At 44.0% G+C, this 16,301-nt stretch overlaps 1 protein-coding gene and 1 long non-coding RNA gene across 2 annotated transcripts in view; one reads left to right on the top strand and one right to left on the bottom strand.

Annotated features, from left to right (window-relative positions):
• The window catches only part of LOC143804904 (uncharacterized), a 72,170-nt gene extending 61,945 nt beyond the window's left edge, over window positions 1-10,225 (bottom strand). The window contains exon 1 of the long non-coding RNA XR_013221127.1: window positions 10,123-10,225. This is a non-coding gene — a long non-coding RNA (uncharacterized LOC143804904). The remainder of the gene's footprint in view (window positions 1-10,122) is intronic.
• Window positions 1-16,301, top strand: part of PTGS1 (prostaglandin-endoperoxide synthase 1) — an 80,655-nt gene that overhangs the window by 38,076 nt on the left and 26,278 nt on the right. Inside the window, exons 3-5 of the mRNA XM_077283473.1 lie at window positions 9,310-9,426; window positions 12,103-12,243; window positions 12,509-12,652. Coding sequence (XP_077139588.1) covers window positions 9,310-9,426; window positions 12,103-12,243; window positions 12,509-12,652 — 402 coding nt within the window. The remainder of the gene's footprint in view (window positions 1-9,309; window positions 9,427-12,102; window positions 12,244-12,508; window positions 12,653-16,301) is intronic.

Genomic DNA, 16,301 nt, shown 5'->3' with positions numbered 1-16,301 from the left:
ACGCTGCGTTTTGCGACGCATGCGTCGGTTTTTGCCGAAAATCGGACGCAAGAAAAATGCAACTTGTTGCGTTTTCTTGGTCCGACGCTTGCGGCAAAAAAGACGCATGTGTGGCACAACGCAACAAAAAAAAACGCATGCGTCCCCCATGTTAAGTATAGGGGGCGCATGACGCATGCGTCGCCGCTGCGTCGCCGCCGCAAACCCGACGCACATTAGCTTAACGCTAATGTGAACGTAGCCATACTGCTCCTTTTGCCTGAAGGTCATGTCCAGACTATTGGCTGTGGCAGATCTGGTGAGTGGTGGTTACTCCAAAATGGTCTTAGAATACCTGATTACTTTGTATACTTGGCTGTTTATTATAACCCACCATATGTTTAGTTCATGGGTTAAAGGGTAGTAATTCTTTCTATATACTGTTGGTCTACCTTCCAATCACCATAGTTTTGCAAAGTCTCTTCAGTCTTGCCAAACGGCACATTTTCTCAATAACTCACTTTAAGGCTGGGGTCACACATGCGAGTTTTACGGACGTAAGAGCGCAGAAACTACGTCCGTAAAACTCGCATTACATACGGCACAATTATTCTCAATGGGGCTGCTCCTATTAGCCGTATATTACGGTTCAGTATTATACGGCTTTCTACGGCCGTACAAAATCGCAGCATGCTGCGTTTGTCAGCGTACTGCGCAAATAATACGCCAATGAAAGTCTATGGGGGCGCGAAAAATACGGATTCCACACGGACCTGCAGTGTGACTTGCGAGAAATACGCAGCGCTGTTAGTGAAAAGTCGGTAATTCAATTGCCGGCTTTTCATTTCTCCTGCACAAACCCGACAGGATATGAGACATGGTTTACATACAGTAAACCATCTCATATCCCCTTTTTTGTTGCATATTCCACACTACTAATGTTAGTAGTGTGTATGTGCAAAATTTCAGCGCTGTAGCTGCTGAAATAAAGGGTTAAATGGCGGAAAAAATTGGCGTGGGCTCCCGCGCAATTTTCTCCGCCAGAGTGGTAAAGCCAGTGACTGAGGGCAGATATTAATAGCCAGGAGAGGGTCCATGGTTATTGGCCCCCCCGTGGCTAAAAACATCTGCCCCCAGCCACCCCAGAAAAGGCACATCTGGAAGATGCGCCAATTCTGGCACTTGGCCACTCTCTTCCCACTCCCTGTAGCGGTGGGATATGGGGTAATGAAGGGTTAATGCCACCTTGCTATTGTAAGGTGACATTAAGCCAGATTAATAATGGAGAGGCGTCAATTATGACACCTATCCATTATTAATCCAATTGTAGGAAAGGGTTAAAAAACACACACACACACACATGATTACAAAGTAGTTTAATGAAATAAACACAGCGGTTGTTGTAATAATTTATTGTTCTCCCATTCCATTTCCAGGACCTCGCTTGGCAACATAATAAACGCACAAGATACATACCTTCTGCTGTCAGATCTCGTCCCACGAAGTAATCCATCTGAAGGGGTTAACTAATATTACAGGCAGGAGCCCTGCAAATGCAGCTGTGCTCCGTGCTTGTAATCCCCGGGGAATGAATGAAATGTAGGTCATTGACCTACATTTCCTTCAGTCGCGGTGATGCGCCCCCTGGTGGATGTTCTCATGAACTGCAGCCTGGGAACTTTTTCCCACGCTCCAGGTCATATGAGGACATCCACCAGGGGGCGCATCATCGCGACTGAAGGAAATGTAGGTCAATGACCTACATTTCATTCATTCCCCGGGGATTACAAGCACGGAGCACAGCTGCATTTGCAGGGCTCCTGCCTGTAATATTAGTTAACCCCTTCAGATGGATTACTTCGTGGGACGAGATCTGACAGCAGAAGGTATGTATCTTGTGCGTTTATTATGTTGCCAAGCGAGGTCCTGGAAATGGAATGGGAGAACAATAAATTATTACAACAACCGCTGTGTTTATTTCATTAAACTACTTTGTAATCGTGTGTGTGTGTTTTTTAACCCTTTCCTATAATTGGATTAATAATGGATAGGTGTCATAATTGACGCCTCTCCATTATTAATCTGGCTTAATGTCACCTTACAATAGCAAGGTGGCATTAACCCTTCATTACCCCATATCCCACCGCTACAGGGAGTGGGAAGAGAGTGGCCAAGTGCCAGAATTGGCGCATCTTCCAGATGTGCCTTTTCTGGGGTGGCTGGGGGCAGATGTTTTTAGCCACGGGGGGGCCAATAACCATGGACCCTCTCCTGGCTATTAATATCTGCCCTCAGTCACTGGCTTTACCACTCTGGCGGAGAAAATTGCGCGGGAGCCCACGCCAATTTTTTCCGCCATTTAACCCTTTATTTCAGCAGCTACAGCGCTGAAATTTTGCACATACACACTACTAACATTAGTAATGTGGAATATGCAAAAAAAAAGGGGATATGAGATGGTTTACTGTATGTAAACCATGTCTCATATCCTGTCGGGTTTGTGCAGGAGAAATGAAAAGCCGGCAATTGAATTAGCGGCTGTTCACAGATATCGCGCTGAATGAAATCTAAATACAGAATATATATATATATGTGTCTCAATGACATATATATATATATATATATATATATATATATATATATATATATATATATATATATATATATATATATATATATATATATATATATATATATATATATATATATATATATATATATATATACTGTATATATGTTTTCCCTAACATTTGAGCACATAAATCCATTAGATGTCGGTTTTGCAAGCCTGCGCGAAAATCTCGCAGTACGGATGCCATACGGATTACATACGGAGGATGCCATGCGCAAAATACGCTGAAACACCCTGACTACGGATCAATATTTTGGGGACATTTCTCCGTATTACGGCCGTAGTACGGACGTATAATACGTGGCGTATTTTCTTACGCCATGTGTGACCCCAGCCTAAATTTTGGGAAAGTTTTCCAATGCTAGCTCCTGTACTTTGTGTTCATCCCTACATTTCCTAAACTGTTGTGAAATTAATAAACTGAATTATCTAAATTAGTCATCCAGACTGGGGCTTGTGTTTCCTCTGATCATAGGATTACCAACAAATTTTGAAATGGAAATGCCAAATCTCATCTGGTAGAGATCACCACAGTAAGTCCGATGTATAATGCTCTCCTGGGCAGAAATCCCAGTTTTTAGAAATTCTAAGCACATGCCAAAAAAATAATTTGTCTTAATTGGTCATCTAGGAAAGAGAATAATCTTATTTATATAAAATGAAGTCTGTATTCCTTCTACTTTAATTTAAGAGTTTTCATCAATTATATGTCTGCCCTTGTTTACATCTTATTTTTTTTTTTGCCTGCACCAGAATTTTTATTTTTTTGGGTGGGGGGCACTGGTATAGGACAGCAAAGAACACGAGGGAATGAAAATCTGTCAAACTCCTTCATATTCTTGACTCTGAGGATAACTGCATCTGAGCACTTCTGTCCGGCTCGGGTAATAGCTGGCCAACGGCTGTGTCAGATGTCGCACTCCCACCGATCCCGATATTGATGGCCTATCCGTAGGATAGATCGTCATTAAAGTAGTGGCCAACCAATATTGAGGGTGAATTCTCCAGTGCTAAATTCTATGTCCCCATTTACTAAGGATTTTGCACCAGAATTCTGGTGTAAAAGGTTTTGAAAAGTTGCAATATTTAGGCGCAAATGAGTGGTGCAGCTAAATTTTGTGACTTGGTGTATTTCACACCAGTTTTGTCAAAATAAGTGGGACCAGCTGTGGTGTACAATATGCCAGAAACCTTGTGCAGCCACCGCCACTTGTCAAATGCTCCAGATTCATGGAGATGCCTGCACCACTTTATGAACCACTTCAGCACGACCCCCTCTAGACTGGCATGACGTATGCCAGTCTCGATGAACCGGGCCCAATGGGTTCATCAAAAAGTGTCTCTACCAAAACTGATGTGGGGCTATGGCTAGCATGGACCTTTAATTGGTCAAAACCTTCTGGAGGCGTCCTGATTAGTGATGAGTGAGTATACTCGTTGCTTGGGTTTTCCCGAGCATGCTCGGGTGATCTCCAAGTATTAGTGTTCGGATATTTAGTTTTCGTTGCCTCAGCTGCATGATTTACGGCTGCTGGACAGCCTGAAAACATATGGGAATTCCCTAACAAACAGGCATTCCTCACATGTATTCAGCCTGTCTAGCAGCCGTAAATCATGCAGCTGCGGCAACGAAAACTAAATCTCCGAACACTAACAAATACTCGGAGACCACCCGAGCGTGCTCGGGATAACCCGAGCAATGAGTATACTCGCTCATCACTGTAAATTGTACATCAATGCCCAATTCTTCTGTCTGAAGGAAAGCTGCCGCCAAAAGCATCAGGCAGTGGCTTGCTCAGACTCCCTAGTACAAAATGCAGAAGAGCCTCATTAATCTCATCTGATGGCCAACACAATGCCTGAGGCAGAGATAATGGCTGTCACGAAGTGGAGGTGGGTCTCTGACTTTCTGCTCCTCCTCTCCTGTCTGTAAAACTGTAAGCCCGCCTCTTGCGCCCAATCAGATGAAGGGCACATAGGATTGGACACTGACTTGACCAATGCAGCAGGGGAGAGTTTCCATACCTATAGTGCTGCCAGAATGTTAATGCAGACTGCCATTTAATATCATTTTTCTTAAAGGGTTAATGTGGCATTGCGATTCTGTGGAGTGTTACACGTCTCTTTAGAGTTGTGCAGTATTCTTTTTCAAAACACTTTAAACTAATCATCGAGAGCCCGTTGAGTAACTTGCTGGCAGTGGAAATTCTCACGAGTGGGTGACTCTAGTGATGGTGTTTTTCTGACATCACGTTCATTTCCTGCTGGGATATTTAGTGAATTGTGACATTCCAGGAACATGGCAAAAATCTATTTGTTCTGTGCAAGTTAAATATGAGTCGCTTTAAATTTGCTCTATAAAAGGGCTGAATCGCTTACCAATCTCGTCCATATTATTAGGATTCTGGAAGAACCCGAGAGTGGACCCTCTGGGTCGTGGCTCTAGAGCCCCCGAGGACGAGTGGACCAGATGGAACCACCCCCTATACAGGGAGCGTTAGGAGCAGGCCCAAGGGGGATGGAGCCACAACTGCTAGAGCCAAAGGGGCGACTACAAGGAGGAGAGGAAATGAGACAGAGGACCGAAGGTATTGGATACAAGCAGGGAGAACTGGGAGAAAAGACTTGAAGCCTGACTGGTACGGTTGAGGCACAGGTGTGGCACAGCAGTAACACAGGACAGATATGGTGGAGACACAGGGCGAGTGCGGCAGTTACACAAGGCAGGCACAGTAGTGACATGAGGCAGGTACGGCAGAGACTCTGGGCTGGCACAGCAGAGATACAAGACAGGCACAGTGGAGACTCTGGGCTAGCACGGGAGAGACACAGGACTGGAATGGCAGGGACACAAGGCAGGCACGGCTGAGACTCCGTGCAGCCACGACACAGGACTGGAACGGCTGGGACACAGGGCAGGCACGCAGAGACACAGGACTGGAACGTCTGGGACACAGGGCGGGAACGGAAGAGACAAAGAGGGGCCTGAGGATAATGCAAAGAAATACCCTAAGAAGCACAGGCGTCTTACCTAGAAAGACGCCGGGAAGATATACTCGATGGGCGCTGCCATATTGGGGAGGAGCCACCAGGTCGCGACCACCCAGGGAACCCAGCAGCGGAGGACGCGTGACCGCATGCGTGAGGATACGACGTGCCGAGACCCAGAAAAGACAGAGGAGGAGTGGTGAGGGACCGAGTCGGGAGCGCGCCAAGGGATGGGAGAAGGCAAGTAAGTATCCGAGGATGTAACACATATGTTAGGAGGCTTTTCGGCTACACATGAACGCTCCAATGTCCACCTGCCTTCTCTGATCTAGCTGGTGGATTGGATCAATAAAATCTTTAACTGGATCTCAAGAAGCCTTTCTAGAGAGGTTGTCCAGTCAGTGGCCAGCGAGAAGAACTAATGGAACAGGCACTGTCAAAGCAATCTGGTCTTGATAAAGGATTGGTTTTGGATGAATTTGTCACTTTTCGGAAAATCCTCACACGTCCCTAAGACTATCACTTGATCCCTGTACACCATTATTAAAAACTGCTACTTCTGTAATCCATGAGACTCTAACACATGTCCTAGTATCTGCTGTAAGGATCAGCCTGTCATTAAAGCCTATAGAGATCCATTTAAGAAGGCTACAACCTGAAGAACCTATGCTGTACTTGAGTTTTCCATAAAAATGCAGAAGTGCTGACGTGTTTCTATCACCCACTCCTGGTTTTGGCTTGCAAATGTTGAACATGTGAACGTGACCTAGATGTCAGATGTGGGTCCCACCTCCCAGAACTTGCACTTAACTTGAACTTGCATTTCCTTCTTGCATGTTCTGAAAATTACTGGACAATCGCGTAACTGAACTAACCCTAACCCTATTAACCTCTTTACCAAGAAATGGGAACACCTCAGTACTGATCTTGGGGTAGAATAGGTCTACATAGTGATTTTATTACGTGCATTGTGTTTCTCCTTGTCTAGGAGTGCTCATCCAGCTCCCATAGTTCTTGGCTGACTCTCATCCTTCTGACACCTCCTTAAAACAATCCTGGGGGGTACAGACCATCATTAACAAACATTCTTTTCTTGTACTGGAAATGACAACTCTTGAACAAAACTACATCTGTTTTCCACTTTGAAATCTCTTCTGACCGTGTCTTTCCAGACCATTCCCCAAAGATTCTCCTTTAGCTACAGGATAAACGCTGTTTCTTCAGCCAACACACTGGCTCTCATCACTATCCTAAACTTCTGCCCCCCCGCCTTCTTTCAATGGATACCTACTTCCTTCCTGTTCTGCTAGAAGAGTAGACCACCCCAACACTGTGGTCCCCATACTAGTGCTGCAGATGGGTTCAAGTCCATATTGTGGATTTTAATAAAAATCTGCGAAAATTCCCCCTCCACCACAAGGTGCATAATGATTGAAATGTGACATCAAGAGCCCAGGAGTGACATGGATCACTAATGATGCGGCGTAATCCTGCCAAGAATATATCTAATGTTATTGTGACTCGTACACGCAAGGCTTTTTAATGGATTAGGTCTGAATTGTACATTTTGGTTAAGAGTTTTCACTTTCCAGCTGCTTCAACATCTGTTGAAAGAGGAAATGTTACCACTCTGACAAATTGCTTCTCTCACAATCCACATTTCTGCAGTGTCACATTACTGTCTGAGATGAATTACGATTGTTGCACGTGATGTCGGTGTTCCTACAATAACACGGCGTCCGCAGACATATGCGTCTTGTAATTACTGTGGGCCTGATTCTCCTCACAGTAAATAATCCACATTTCTCCCTGGGGATTAAGCTTTTTCACACTATGAATGAAACTGTGCAGATTTGCAGAACTCTCAATGGTCCAAAAGAGAGATGTTCTCATCACCAAAGTAAAGTCTTTAAAATTGGCCTTTTATATAGGCTAAAAAAGGCAAAAAAAACACCCCATAATCCTTGTGTCTTTCAAGTAGAACCTAAAGGTTTTTTTTTTTTTTTTCTACTCCGTGTAAGGTGGGGGTTTTTTTTGTTGCATTTTTAACCAGTTGAGAAACTACTCCAGTTGGAAACTAGTAGAAAAAATACAATAGGCTGTCACTTACTGTTTTATTTTATTTATTTATTTTTAATGATCTTTCCATTTTACTGTGTAGACTGGTACATATAGTCAGAGCAATCTCATTATGGTCAGTGTGACAACACCGCACTTAATCTTAATTATGCCAGATATCTATTTTCAGTAGCCCAGGACAGTCAATGTTCAGACAATTGCATGTATTATTATTATTTTTATTTTTTTTTTTTTCAGCGCAACAAGAGCCATATACTTGTCATGAGACTTAATTAACTATTGAAATTGATGACTGGCTGCTGTTTACCTCTTATATCTGTTCCTGCAGTTTATTGTATTGCTATTTTTAAAGGTCAGGGCCATTGAATAACCAGTCTTTGCTAATCTGTTGATTACCCATTGTTCCAGGCCATGTAGCTTGTTAAACTGCTAAACAGAAGAGGTAGGAGGACAGTTCAAGATGGACATGCTGTTCCGGTAGTTTTGAGGCATAAGGGAGAAGGGATATTGGGCGATCGCTGGACACAGAGGATGGGTCGAGGGAGGGCTTTTTGAGGATGGGTGTGATCAAGGCATGTTTTTAGGATGAGGGGAAGACACCATTTGTAAGTGAGAGGTTGAAGAGGTGTGTTGGGGATGGGATGAAGACTGTGGTGAGGTTAGGGATTAGATGGGACGGGAGCGGGTAAAGCGTGCAAGTGGTGAGATGATCTTGACAGGAGGGTGGAGAGCTGATCTGTCATGGTGGAGAAGCTGGTTTTGGAGGAACAGGGCTGAGCAGCTAAGAGGGGCATTGGGGGCTGCGGGACAAAGCTTTCTCTGATTGTATCAATCTTCTGCTTAAAGAAAGAGGCAAAGTCTTCAGCAGAAATGAGGAGAGGGAGGAGGTGCCGGGGGACGGAGTAGAGAATTGAACGTGTTGAAAAACTGTTTAGGGGTGTGAGACAGGGAGGATATAAGAGATGAGAAGTAAGTTTGTTTTGCGGAAGTGAGCGTGGACTTGAAGCTGGTGAGGGACTGTTTGTATGCAATGAAGTGTTCGGCAGAGCGGGATCTCTTCCATCTTCGCTCAGCGACCCTGGAACATCCAACTGTTGAATTTATCGAAGTGGAGAGGTTAATAAGCTGCTGCCTGCTTTTTGCCCATGGAAGCAAAGGATATTGCATGTTAAAACACATTTGTCCCAATGCAAGATGTGGGGGAGAGAGAGAGTAGGGACACCTATACATGCAAAATGGGAAAATCATCTGACCGTAAGACACACTTGATAACTACCACTGGTTCTTGGAGTTGTACCATTAAGCCTCCAGGAAGAGTTGTCAAAACTCCCAGGTACTGCTGTAACCTTATGGAAAGCGGCGCTTGACCACTGGATGTTTTTTCCTTTTGGGGTATGGAAGGGCAAAGCCTGATAACTTCTGGAAAAGTTAGTTGTCAAATATCCCTTGAGGCCTTGCCTATGGTTCAGGTGTCAACGCACCTATAAATTTCTATATGTATTTCATGGGGGAGAATACACTGGCCTTATACTTGCACGGCTGGTAAAGTGGTCCTGTACTTTGACATGACGCCATAAATCTTCTTAGCCTATAACCAGTTGTATTTGTCTCCTATCCTTTCTAAATTTTAGTGAACCCATGCTGCTACTTCCCATGCCAGCACCGAGGCGTGTGCGTGACGTATGCCCTGGACCAATATGAATGTGACTGCACTCGCACTGGATATTATGGGAGAAACTGCACAATCCGTAAGTTATGAACCAAAAGTCTTTATCATATCTAACACTTGTTTCCTGTGAAGGAACAGAAGCTGCTGAGAAATGCTGCATTTTTGGATATCGCAGAGTTTAAACAAACTCCAGAACGCGGGTTTATAAAGCGTTGTTTCCTTTCCAGCTAGAACAATGAGGCCCTGCTGGATCTCGCAATAACATGGTTTTGTGAGGTGGTCCGAGTGATAGTCATGGCGACGGGCTGCTGTTCCGGCACACCCTGGCACCCCGCAAAGAAATTAAAAGTCCCAACTGCTGTGTGATGTGTTTACAGTGCTATTCACTCACTTTTAGGTTACAATCCTCCTCAGTGTGCAGGGTTTCGTTTCCAGACATCACATAGTGATTGACGGAGTCCAAGTTTTTTTTTTTTTTTTTAACAAAATAACTTTACTTAACACATTCATTCCAGTGACAGGCATTTAACAGTGATACTCAATGATCCTATTTCCTTTCCTCTGTGCTGTCCCTTGCTCTCCTCTCCTCTCATTCTTCATTCCCGTACAGTACCCTCCGGTACCGCAGCATCCCATTTAGCCACATTAGTTTGTGCCCAGAATTCCTCGCCCGTTTTCCCCTCTGAAGGAAAAATCAAGGATGGCGCTCTCCAACCTTTTCCAGACCGTAGGTCTCGAACATTTTGGGATTTTACGCTGAACCTAGTTTCTATACCTTCCTTGCTGTACTTTTCCCTTCATGTGCAAATAACTTCCGGCCCCCAGGGCTCTGGACCACTGGACTTCTCTTGCACTATTTACCTCAGCAGCCTCACTTCACCTCATGCCACACTAGACTGACTGAAAACAGGGAGTGTCTCAACTGCCACGACTCTGGCCCCGCCTGGTGTCTCAACTGCCACGACTCTGGCCCCGCCTGGTGTCTCAACTGCCACGACTCTGGCCCCGCCTGGTGTCTCAACTGCCACGACTCTGGCCCCGCCTGGTGTCTCAACTGCCACGACTCTGGCCCCGCCTGGTGTCTCAACTGCCACGACTCTGGCCCCGCCTGGTGTCTCAACTGCCACGACTCTGGCCCCGCCTGGTGTCTCAACTGCCACGACTCTGGCCCCGCCTGGTGTCTCAACTGCCACGACTCTGGCCCCGCCTGGTGTCTCAACTGCCACGACTCTGGCCCCGCCTGGTGTCTCAACTGCCACGACTCTGGCCCCGCCTGGTGTCTCAACTGCCACGACTCTGGCCCCGCCTGGTGTCTCAACTGCCACGACTCTGGCCCCGCCTGGTGTCTCAACTGCCACGACTCTGGCCCCGCCTGGTGTCTCAACTGCCACGACTCTGGCCCCGCCTGGTGTCTCAACTGCCACGACTCTGGCCCCGCCTGGTGTCTCAACTGCCACGACTCTGGCCCCGCCTGGTGTCTCAACTGCCACGACTCTGGCCCCGCCTGGTGTCTCAACTGCCATGACTCTGGCCCCGCCTGGTGTCTCAACTGCCACGACTCTGGCCTCGCCCGGTGTCTCAACTGCCATGGCTCTGGCCCCGCCCGGTGTCTCAACTGCCATGACTCTGGTTAAAACCAGTTCTTATCCTCATCTTAACTTATCTTCTAATCTACAGTGCCCCCCACTGTACTAAACCATATATTACCCATTAGTATTGCTAAACCTTACTCTAACACGGCGTCTCTCTATCTCTAACCATAGCCCATAGAGATATAACTTGCACAGTACACCAACATCATTACATTGTTTAACATATTAATACACAATAAAACAGTACCACATAACTCGCGATTTTACACATAAAACATACCCGCTTTTTTAGGACGGAATGTGAAGAGATGCAGGGCATAACAACACACTCCTTACAGTTTCACACCGCAACCATCAAACGCCTTCCTGAGGAGTCTGAAAACTTGGTTTTGAGTTTGTTTAACTTTCTGACTTATTCTGAATAAACTTTTCAAATCTTGTAAAGATGCAGTTTAATATCTTAAGTGATGGGTTAGATATTGAAATATCGGAGTTCCTCAGACCCGGTAGATGAAAAATGTAATTTTTCACACATAAATATGCCCAGATGGCCAATATATTGGCCTTAAGTAGTGTGCATTGGGGGTGGCAAGGTTGTATATGCCAGGAGTTACTCCCTTATATTCACCCCCCTCAGTGTCTCAAAATAAAAAAAAAAAAATATATATATATATATATTTTTTTAGTACTAAACTTGTTTCCACCAGACCCCATGTATGAGGTTTCCACAGACCTCTGGCTGTCATGGTAACCCATCCTATCGGTGACTCATAAGGGCATGGAATGATACGCCCCCAGTACACAGCATCATTTAACAGGTTAACAATCTCAGGCGGCGCTCCGCTCCACCCATGAGTGCCAGGAAATGCCTTTAACAATCACCTGCCAGGAATAGGGCTCCATACCCCCGCTCTCTATGTACAATTTTTAGGTTTTCTTCTAAACTAGTACTTGCAGTGGTTAATGTAAGGTTTTATTAGCTCCACTCATACCCTTGTGCCTTCACCAGAGAAGTTTCTCCACAGCGGAGATCACTTGCCTGCACTAGTGACCACTCCCGTGTCGGTGATCACCCCAATCTGTCACCCACAGCTGAATGTACCTGTATGCCAGTGTCTGTCCTGTATGTTGGTGGCAGTAACACCATTTTGTTTGGTTTGCAGCTGAATTATTGACAAGAATCCGAGATTTTGTGCGTCCAAGTCCGTCCTTCTACCACTACATCCTCACCCGGTTTAAATGGTTTTGGACTATTATAAATAACACTTTTATCCGAGATACGATTGTGAGACTTGTTCTAACAGGTAAGGGCTCCCTCATCATTGTAGACCATGAGCATCTGTGTACATTGCATTGCACTGCACACTTAATGTAGTAAAGGGACTCTGTTTGAACAGTCGTTCTGGGCTGACCATGTCCCACAGCCCGAAGCTTCACGGCGGGGCCAATCGTCTAATTACACCTTCCCACTTGCTTGGTTTCCCCCTCATCCTCTGTCTTTGACACCAGTGCAAAAATGATTTTTCCATATTCAAGCTCTTAAAATAAAATGATTATTTTTTTTTTCAGTTCGATCCAACTTGATACCAAGTCCCCCGACGTATAATTCGGCGTATGGCTACATCAGCTGGGAAGCCTATGCCAATGTCAGCTATTTCACAAGGGTGCTCCCTCCTGTGCCGGACGGCTGCCCTACTCCAATGGGCACCAAAGGTAAGAAGCTCAAGCGCCGTTCTGCAGTGCGCTCCATTTATATCCACAGGGTTCATTCCAAATAGTCATCTCCCGCTTTACATTTTATTTATTTCTTTTTTTTTCTTGTATCTTCTTGTGGCATTTTTATACTGTCACCTTAAAATTAGCTAACGTACCTTGCATCACGACCATCTTTATATCTAACTTTCACAAAGAAGCGAGGCGTGCGTGTCTGTACGAATATGGCTGCTCCCATTGTGAGTCACCCACCATCATTAAACAATAAATGGCCGTCGTCATCAAGAGGCAATTTGAGATTTTCTGGTAACACAATCTAATTATACATTTAAACTGATCATTATGTTTAAAATGTTTTAGGATACTTTGTCTTAGAAGTTACCATAGTACTAGAAATCATCAACAAAAGCTATTGGTAGCATTGCAAACTCTTCTTTTTTTACAAAGCTTGGGGACGGTTTTACTATGACTAAAATTCAGGCGGCATAAATCTCTGACTTGGTGTAGCTTCTGAGTTCCTAGACTACAAAGTTCTTCCAGTTTGGAAGATTTGGCAAAAATTAGATGCAAGTGGTGATCTGTCTCCTCAAAAAAACGAATACCTTTAAAAGTTCCTTTTTATTAAGTGGTTTTTTTTTGTTTTGTTTTTTTAAAACAAAACAAACCACAAAATTGTCAAGTGAAAAACAACCAAGTAGAAAAAACAAAACATCTATTGCCGATCTGTAACCTCTAGTTGATGCACTAACAAAAGGGGTACTAAGAGCCTATGTGACCCTACTTTGCCCTGACTGAACCCCTGCCTGACAGCGGAGGTTGGCACCCTCTTGAAACGCAAATGGCACCCCCAATCAACGGCAGCTTGCTCTAAATTCCCTAGAAAACCCTATAATGGGATAAACCACCACAAACATGTATACCAATAATAACCAAACCAACAAAAATGTATAACAGTCCGGGGAATAGAGCTATGGGCCTAAAGGTAATAAGCCACCATGGCAAAAATAACACTAGGTACCAAAGAAAAACCAAATCTAGATGAATATCTTAATAGTGGTTATTTTTTTTTTTATATAGTTTATTAAGGGGAGCTCCAGGAAATGGGAGGGGGGTATATACTTCTAACCCTCCACAATCCCTATTTTCAGAGTCCCTTCCTGGCTGCGGAGGTTGACACCCTATTCAAACACGCTCAGTGGCGCCCCCGCTCAACAAAGGCTCACCCTTTGTAACCCTATAACTTTCCCCTTATTTACTACCCATAATACCCGGGATATGCAGAGGGGAAAAGAATGTGTTCAGGTCAGTATACCCAGAACATAGATCTGTTCCCGGACTGTTGGTTGACAAACCCCTTATTCTCACACAACCACTATAAATAATTTTCTATAAGGCATAGTATGATGCAATTCTGCTAAATTAAATATGGCAAAGCTACAGCACTCATTATTGCTGCATAATCCTAATGCTCAATTACCAAGTGGCACATATACAGGGGTTAAGTCTTTACCCAATCCCATCAATATGGCGGTTAGTCTACAATGTCACAAACAAAACCACCCCCCTGGAACTCACTGACTGTAAATCACTGCCACTGCGTATTTCCTATGCCAGCTTAATAAACGATATAAAAAACTAACCACTATTAAGACCTTCATCTAGATTTGGTTTTTCTTTGGTACCTAGTGTTATTTTTGCCATGGTGGCTTATTACCTTTAGGCCCATAGCTCTATTCCCCGGACTGTTATACATTTTTGTTGGTTTAGTTATTATTGGAATAAACCACCACAAACATATATACTATTATAGGGCGTTCTAGGGAATTTAGGGCAAGCCATTTGCGTTTCAAGAGGGTGCCAACCTCCACTGTCAGGCAGGGGTTCAGTCAGGGCAAAGTATAAAAAAAAAAAAAAAAAAAAAAAAAATCTTAATCATGCTGAATGAAGCTGTTTGACTACTAGCTGTTTGGTAAAGCCGCCAGGGGAACTTGTCAATGACGAAGTTCCTAGTTTCTTCTTTAAGATAAAGGTCGATCAATAAAGAGGGCGTCTTGTTAGACAATAATTTAAAAAATATATATATATATTTTTCTTTTTTTGCTATTTTAATAGTGTGCTGTCTTATCTGCCTAGTTCATGCTGTCTTGGTAGCTGATTTGAACTAATAGTCTGCGATAATCTGTCCTCTAGTCTATGCTCCTCGGCTCCCCTCCCCATGCTCAGACAGGAGAGCTTTTATAAATGGTGTGAGCATGGGGAAAGAGGAATGTAAGAACCGAGTTAGCTAAACTTGCAGTTCCAATCAGCTACTAAAACAGCATGAGCTTAGCAGATAAACCAGCACTTTCAGCATAAAGATGGCCGAAGAAGACAAAGTAACATTACCTAAATCTGATTATTGATCAGCCTTTGTTCTAGGATAGTTTTTTTAAATATGGAAACAAAACAGAATTTCCACAGTGGTATGTATGAAGGTGGAATTCTTCTGCATATATACTTTCTTGATTTCTTTTTTTTTTTTTTTGTAATAGTGAGTCATAGACCTCACAGTCCTGCGGTAACTAATTTTTGTGCTCTGGGTGACACAGAAGCTGGAGCTGCCGCCCACTGGTGTTTCTGCATCAGAGTTGGCTTCTGTATGTGCTGCTTCTTTCCTCCGCATGTAGCGCACAATTCCTGCCGATCCAAGCATGAATCCAATAAGATAAATATGGGAGTGCGGCTTCTGCTCACCGCTTCTATCCAGGTTCTCCGATCACTGTTGATCTTGCAGCCCAGGAATCTGCAGATACTTGCTCTTCCCCCTGACTCTAAGGCGTGGGAGCTTTGTGTTACACAAAGAGATGACTTCAGATTTTTTTACAAGCATTCTGATGTGCAAATATCTGGAAAATAAATTATTGGGCAGTTCAAACAAGTAAAACAAAATTTTTAAGGAATGTTCATAGAAGGTCAAATGGTCACAGATAAAGCATTGGATGGAAATCATCTACAACCGTACTCCGGTGTGCTGCCACAATAGTGTAGTATTGCCAAGGAAGGGCTTACCGGTCTGTTCATCCTGAGCCTTCTGATTCATGGATGAGACAGAGACTGAGCTATTTTGATGCAGAGTATTAGGTTAGAGGAAGCAAGATGTCATTCAGGGCTTGCACTCAATGACTTGTTATAGGGATTCTGTATTTGCGGTACCCAAGAATATAGCACAGTCACCTAAAGGCCAAATCTAACATATTAAAGGGAAATTTACAACAGCATTTTTTCCCTGCCTTTATAATAACATTTTTAATCCCTCTATTTAAAAAAAAAAAAAAATAAATAATAAAAAAATAATAAATAAAAATCAGTGGTGATGAAGGGAATAAAGCACAAATAACAAATGTTTGCAACATTAATCCCACAAGTGGACTTTATGCTTTCACAGCCCATTATACATTATTATTGCTGCTGATCTTCTGCTTTGGCAAGATCTGGAGGCCATGGTTGGGCCTCTGGCTGCCATCGCAAATGCATAGCAGGGGAACAAGACTTTCCCTTTCAGACTGGTTTTGCGGTTCCAATGTAAATCTGTGGTGCAATAAGGGGTTAAAATAAATGTACTGCCTTGACCCAGTGGGTGCAACTTGGCATTAATCTGAGAGCAGCATGA

Source organism: Ranitomeya variabilis, chromosome 2 (genome assembly GCF_051348905.1).
Source record: "Ranitomeya variabilis isolate aRanVar5 chromosome 2, aRanVar5.hap1, whole genome shotgun sequence".
NCBI lineage: Eukaryota > Metazoa > Chordata > Amphibia > Anura > Dendrobatidae > Ranitomeya > Ranitomeya variabilis.
This window is presented reverse-complemented; position numbering and strand designations above follow the sequence as displayed.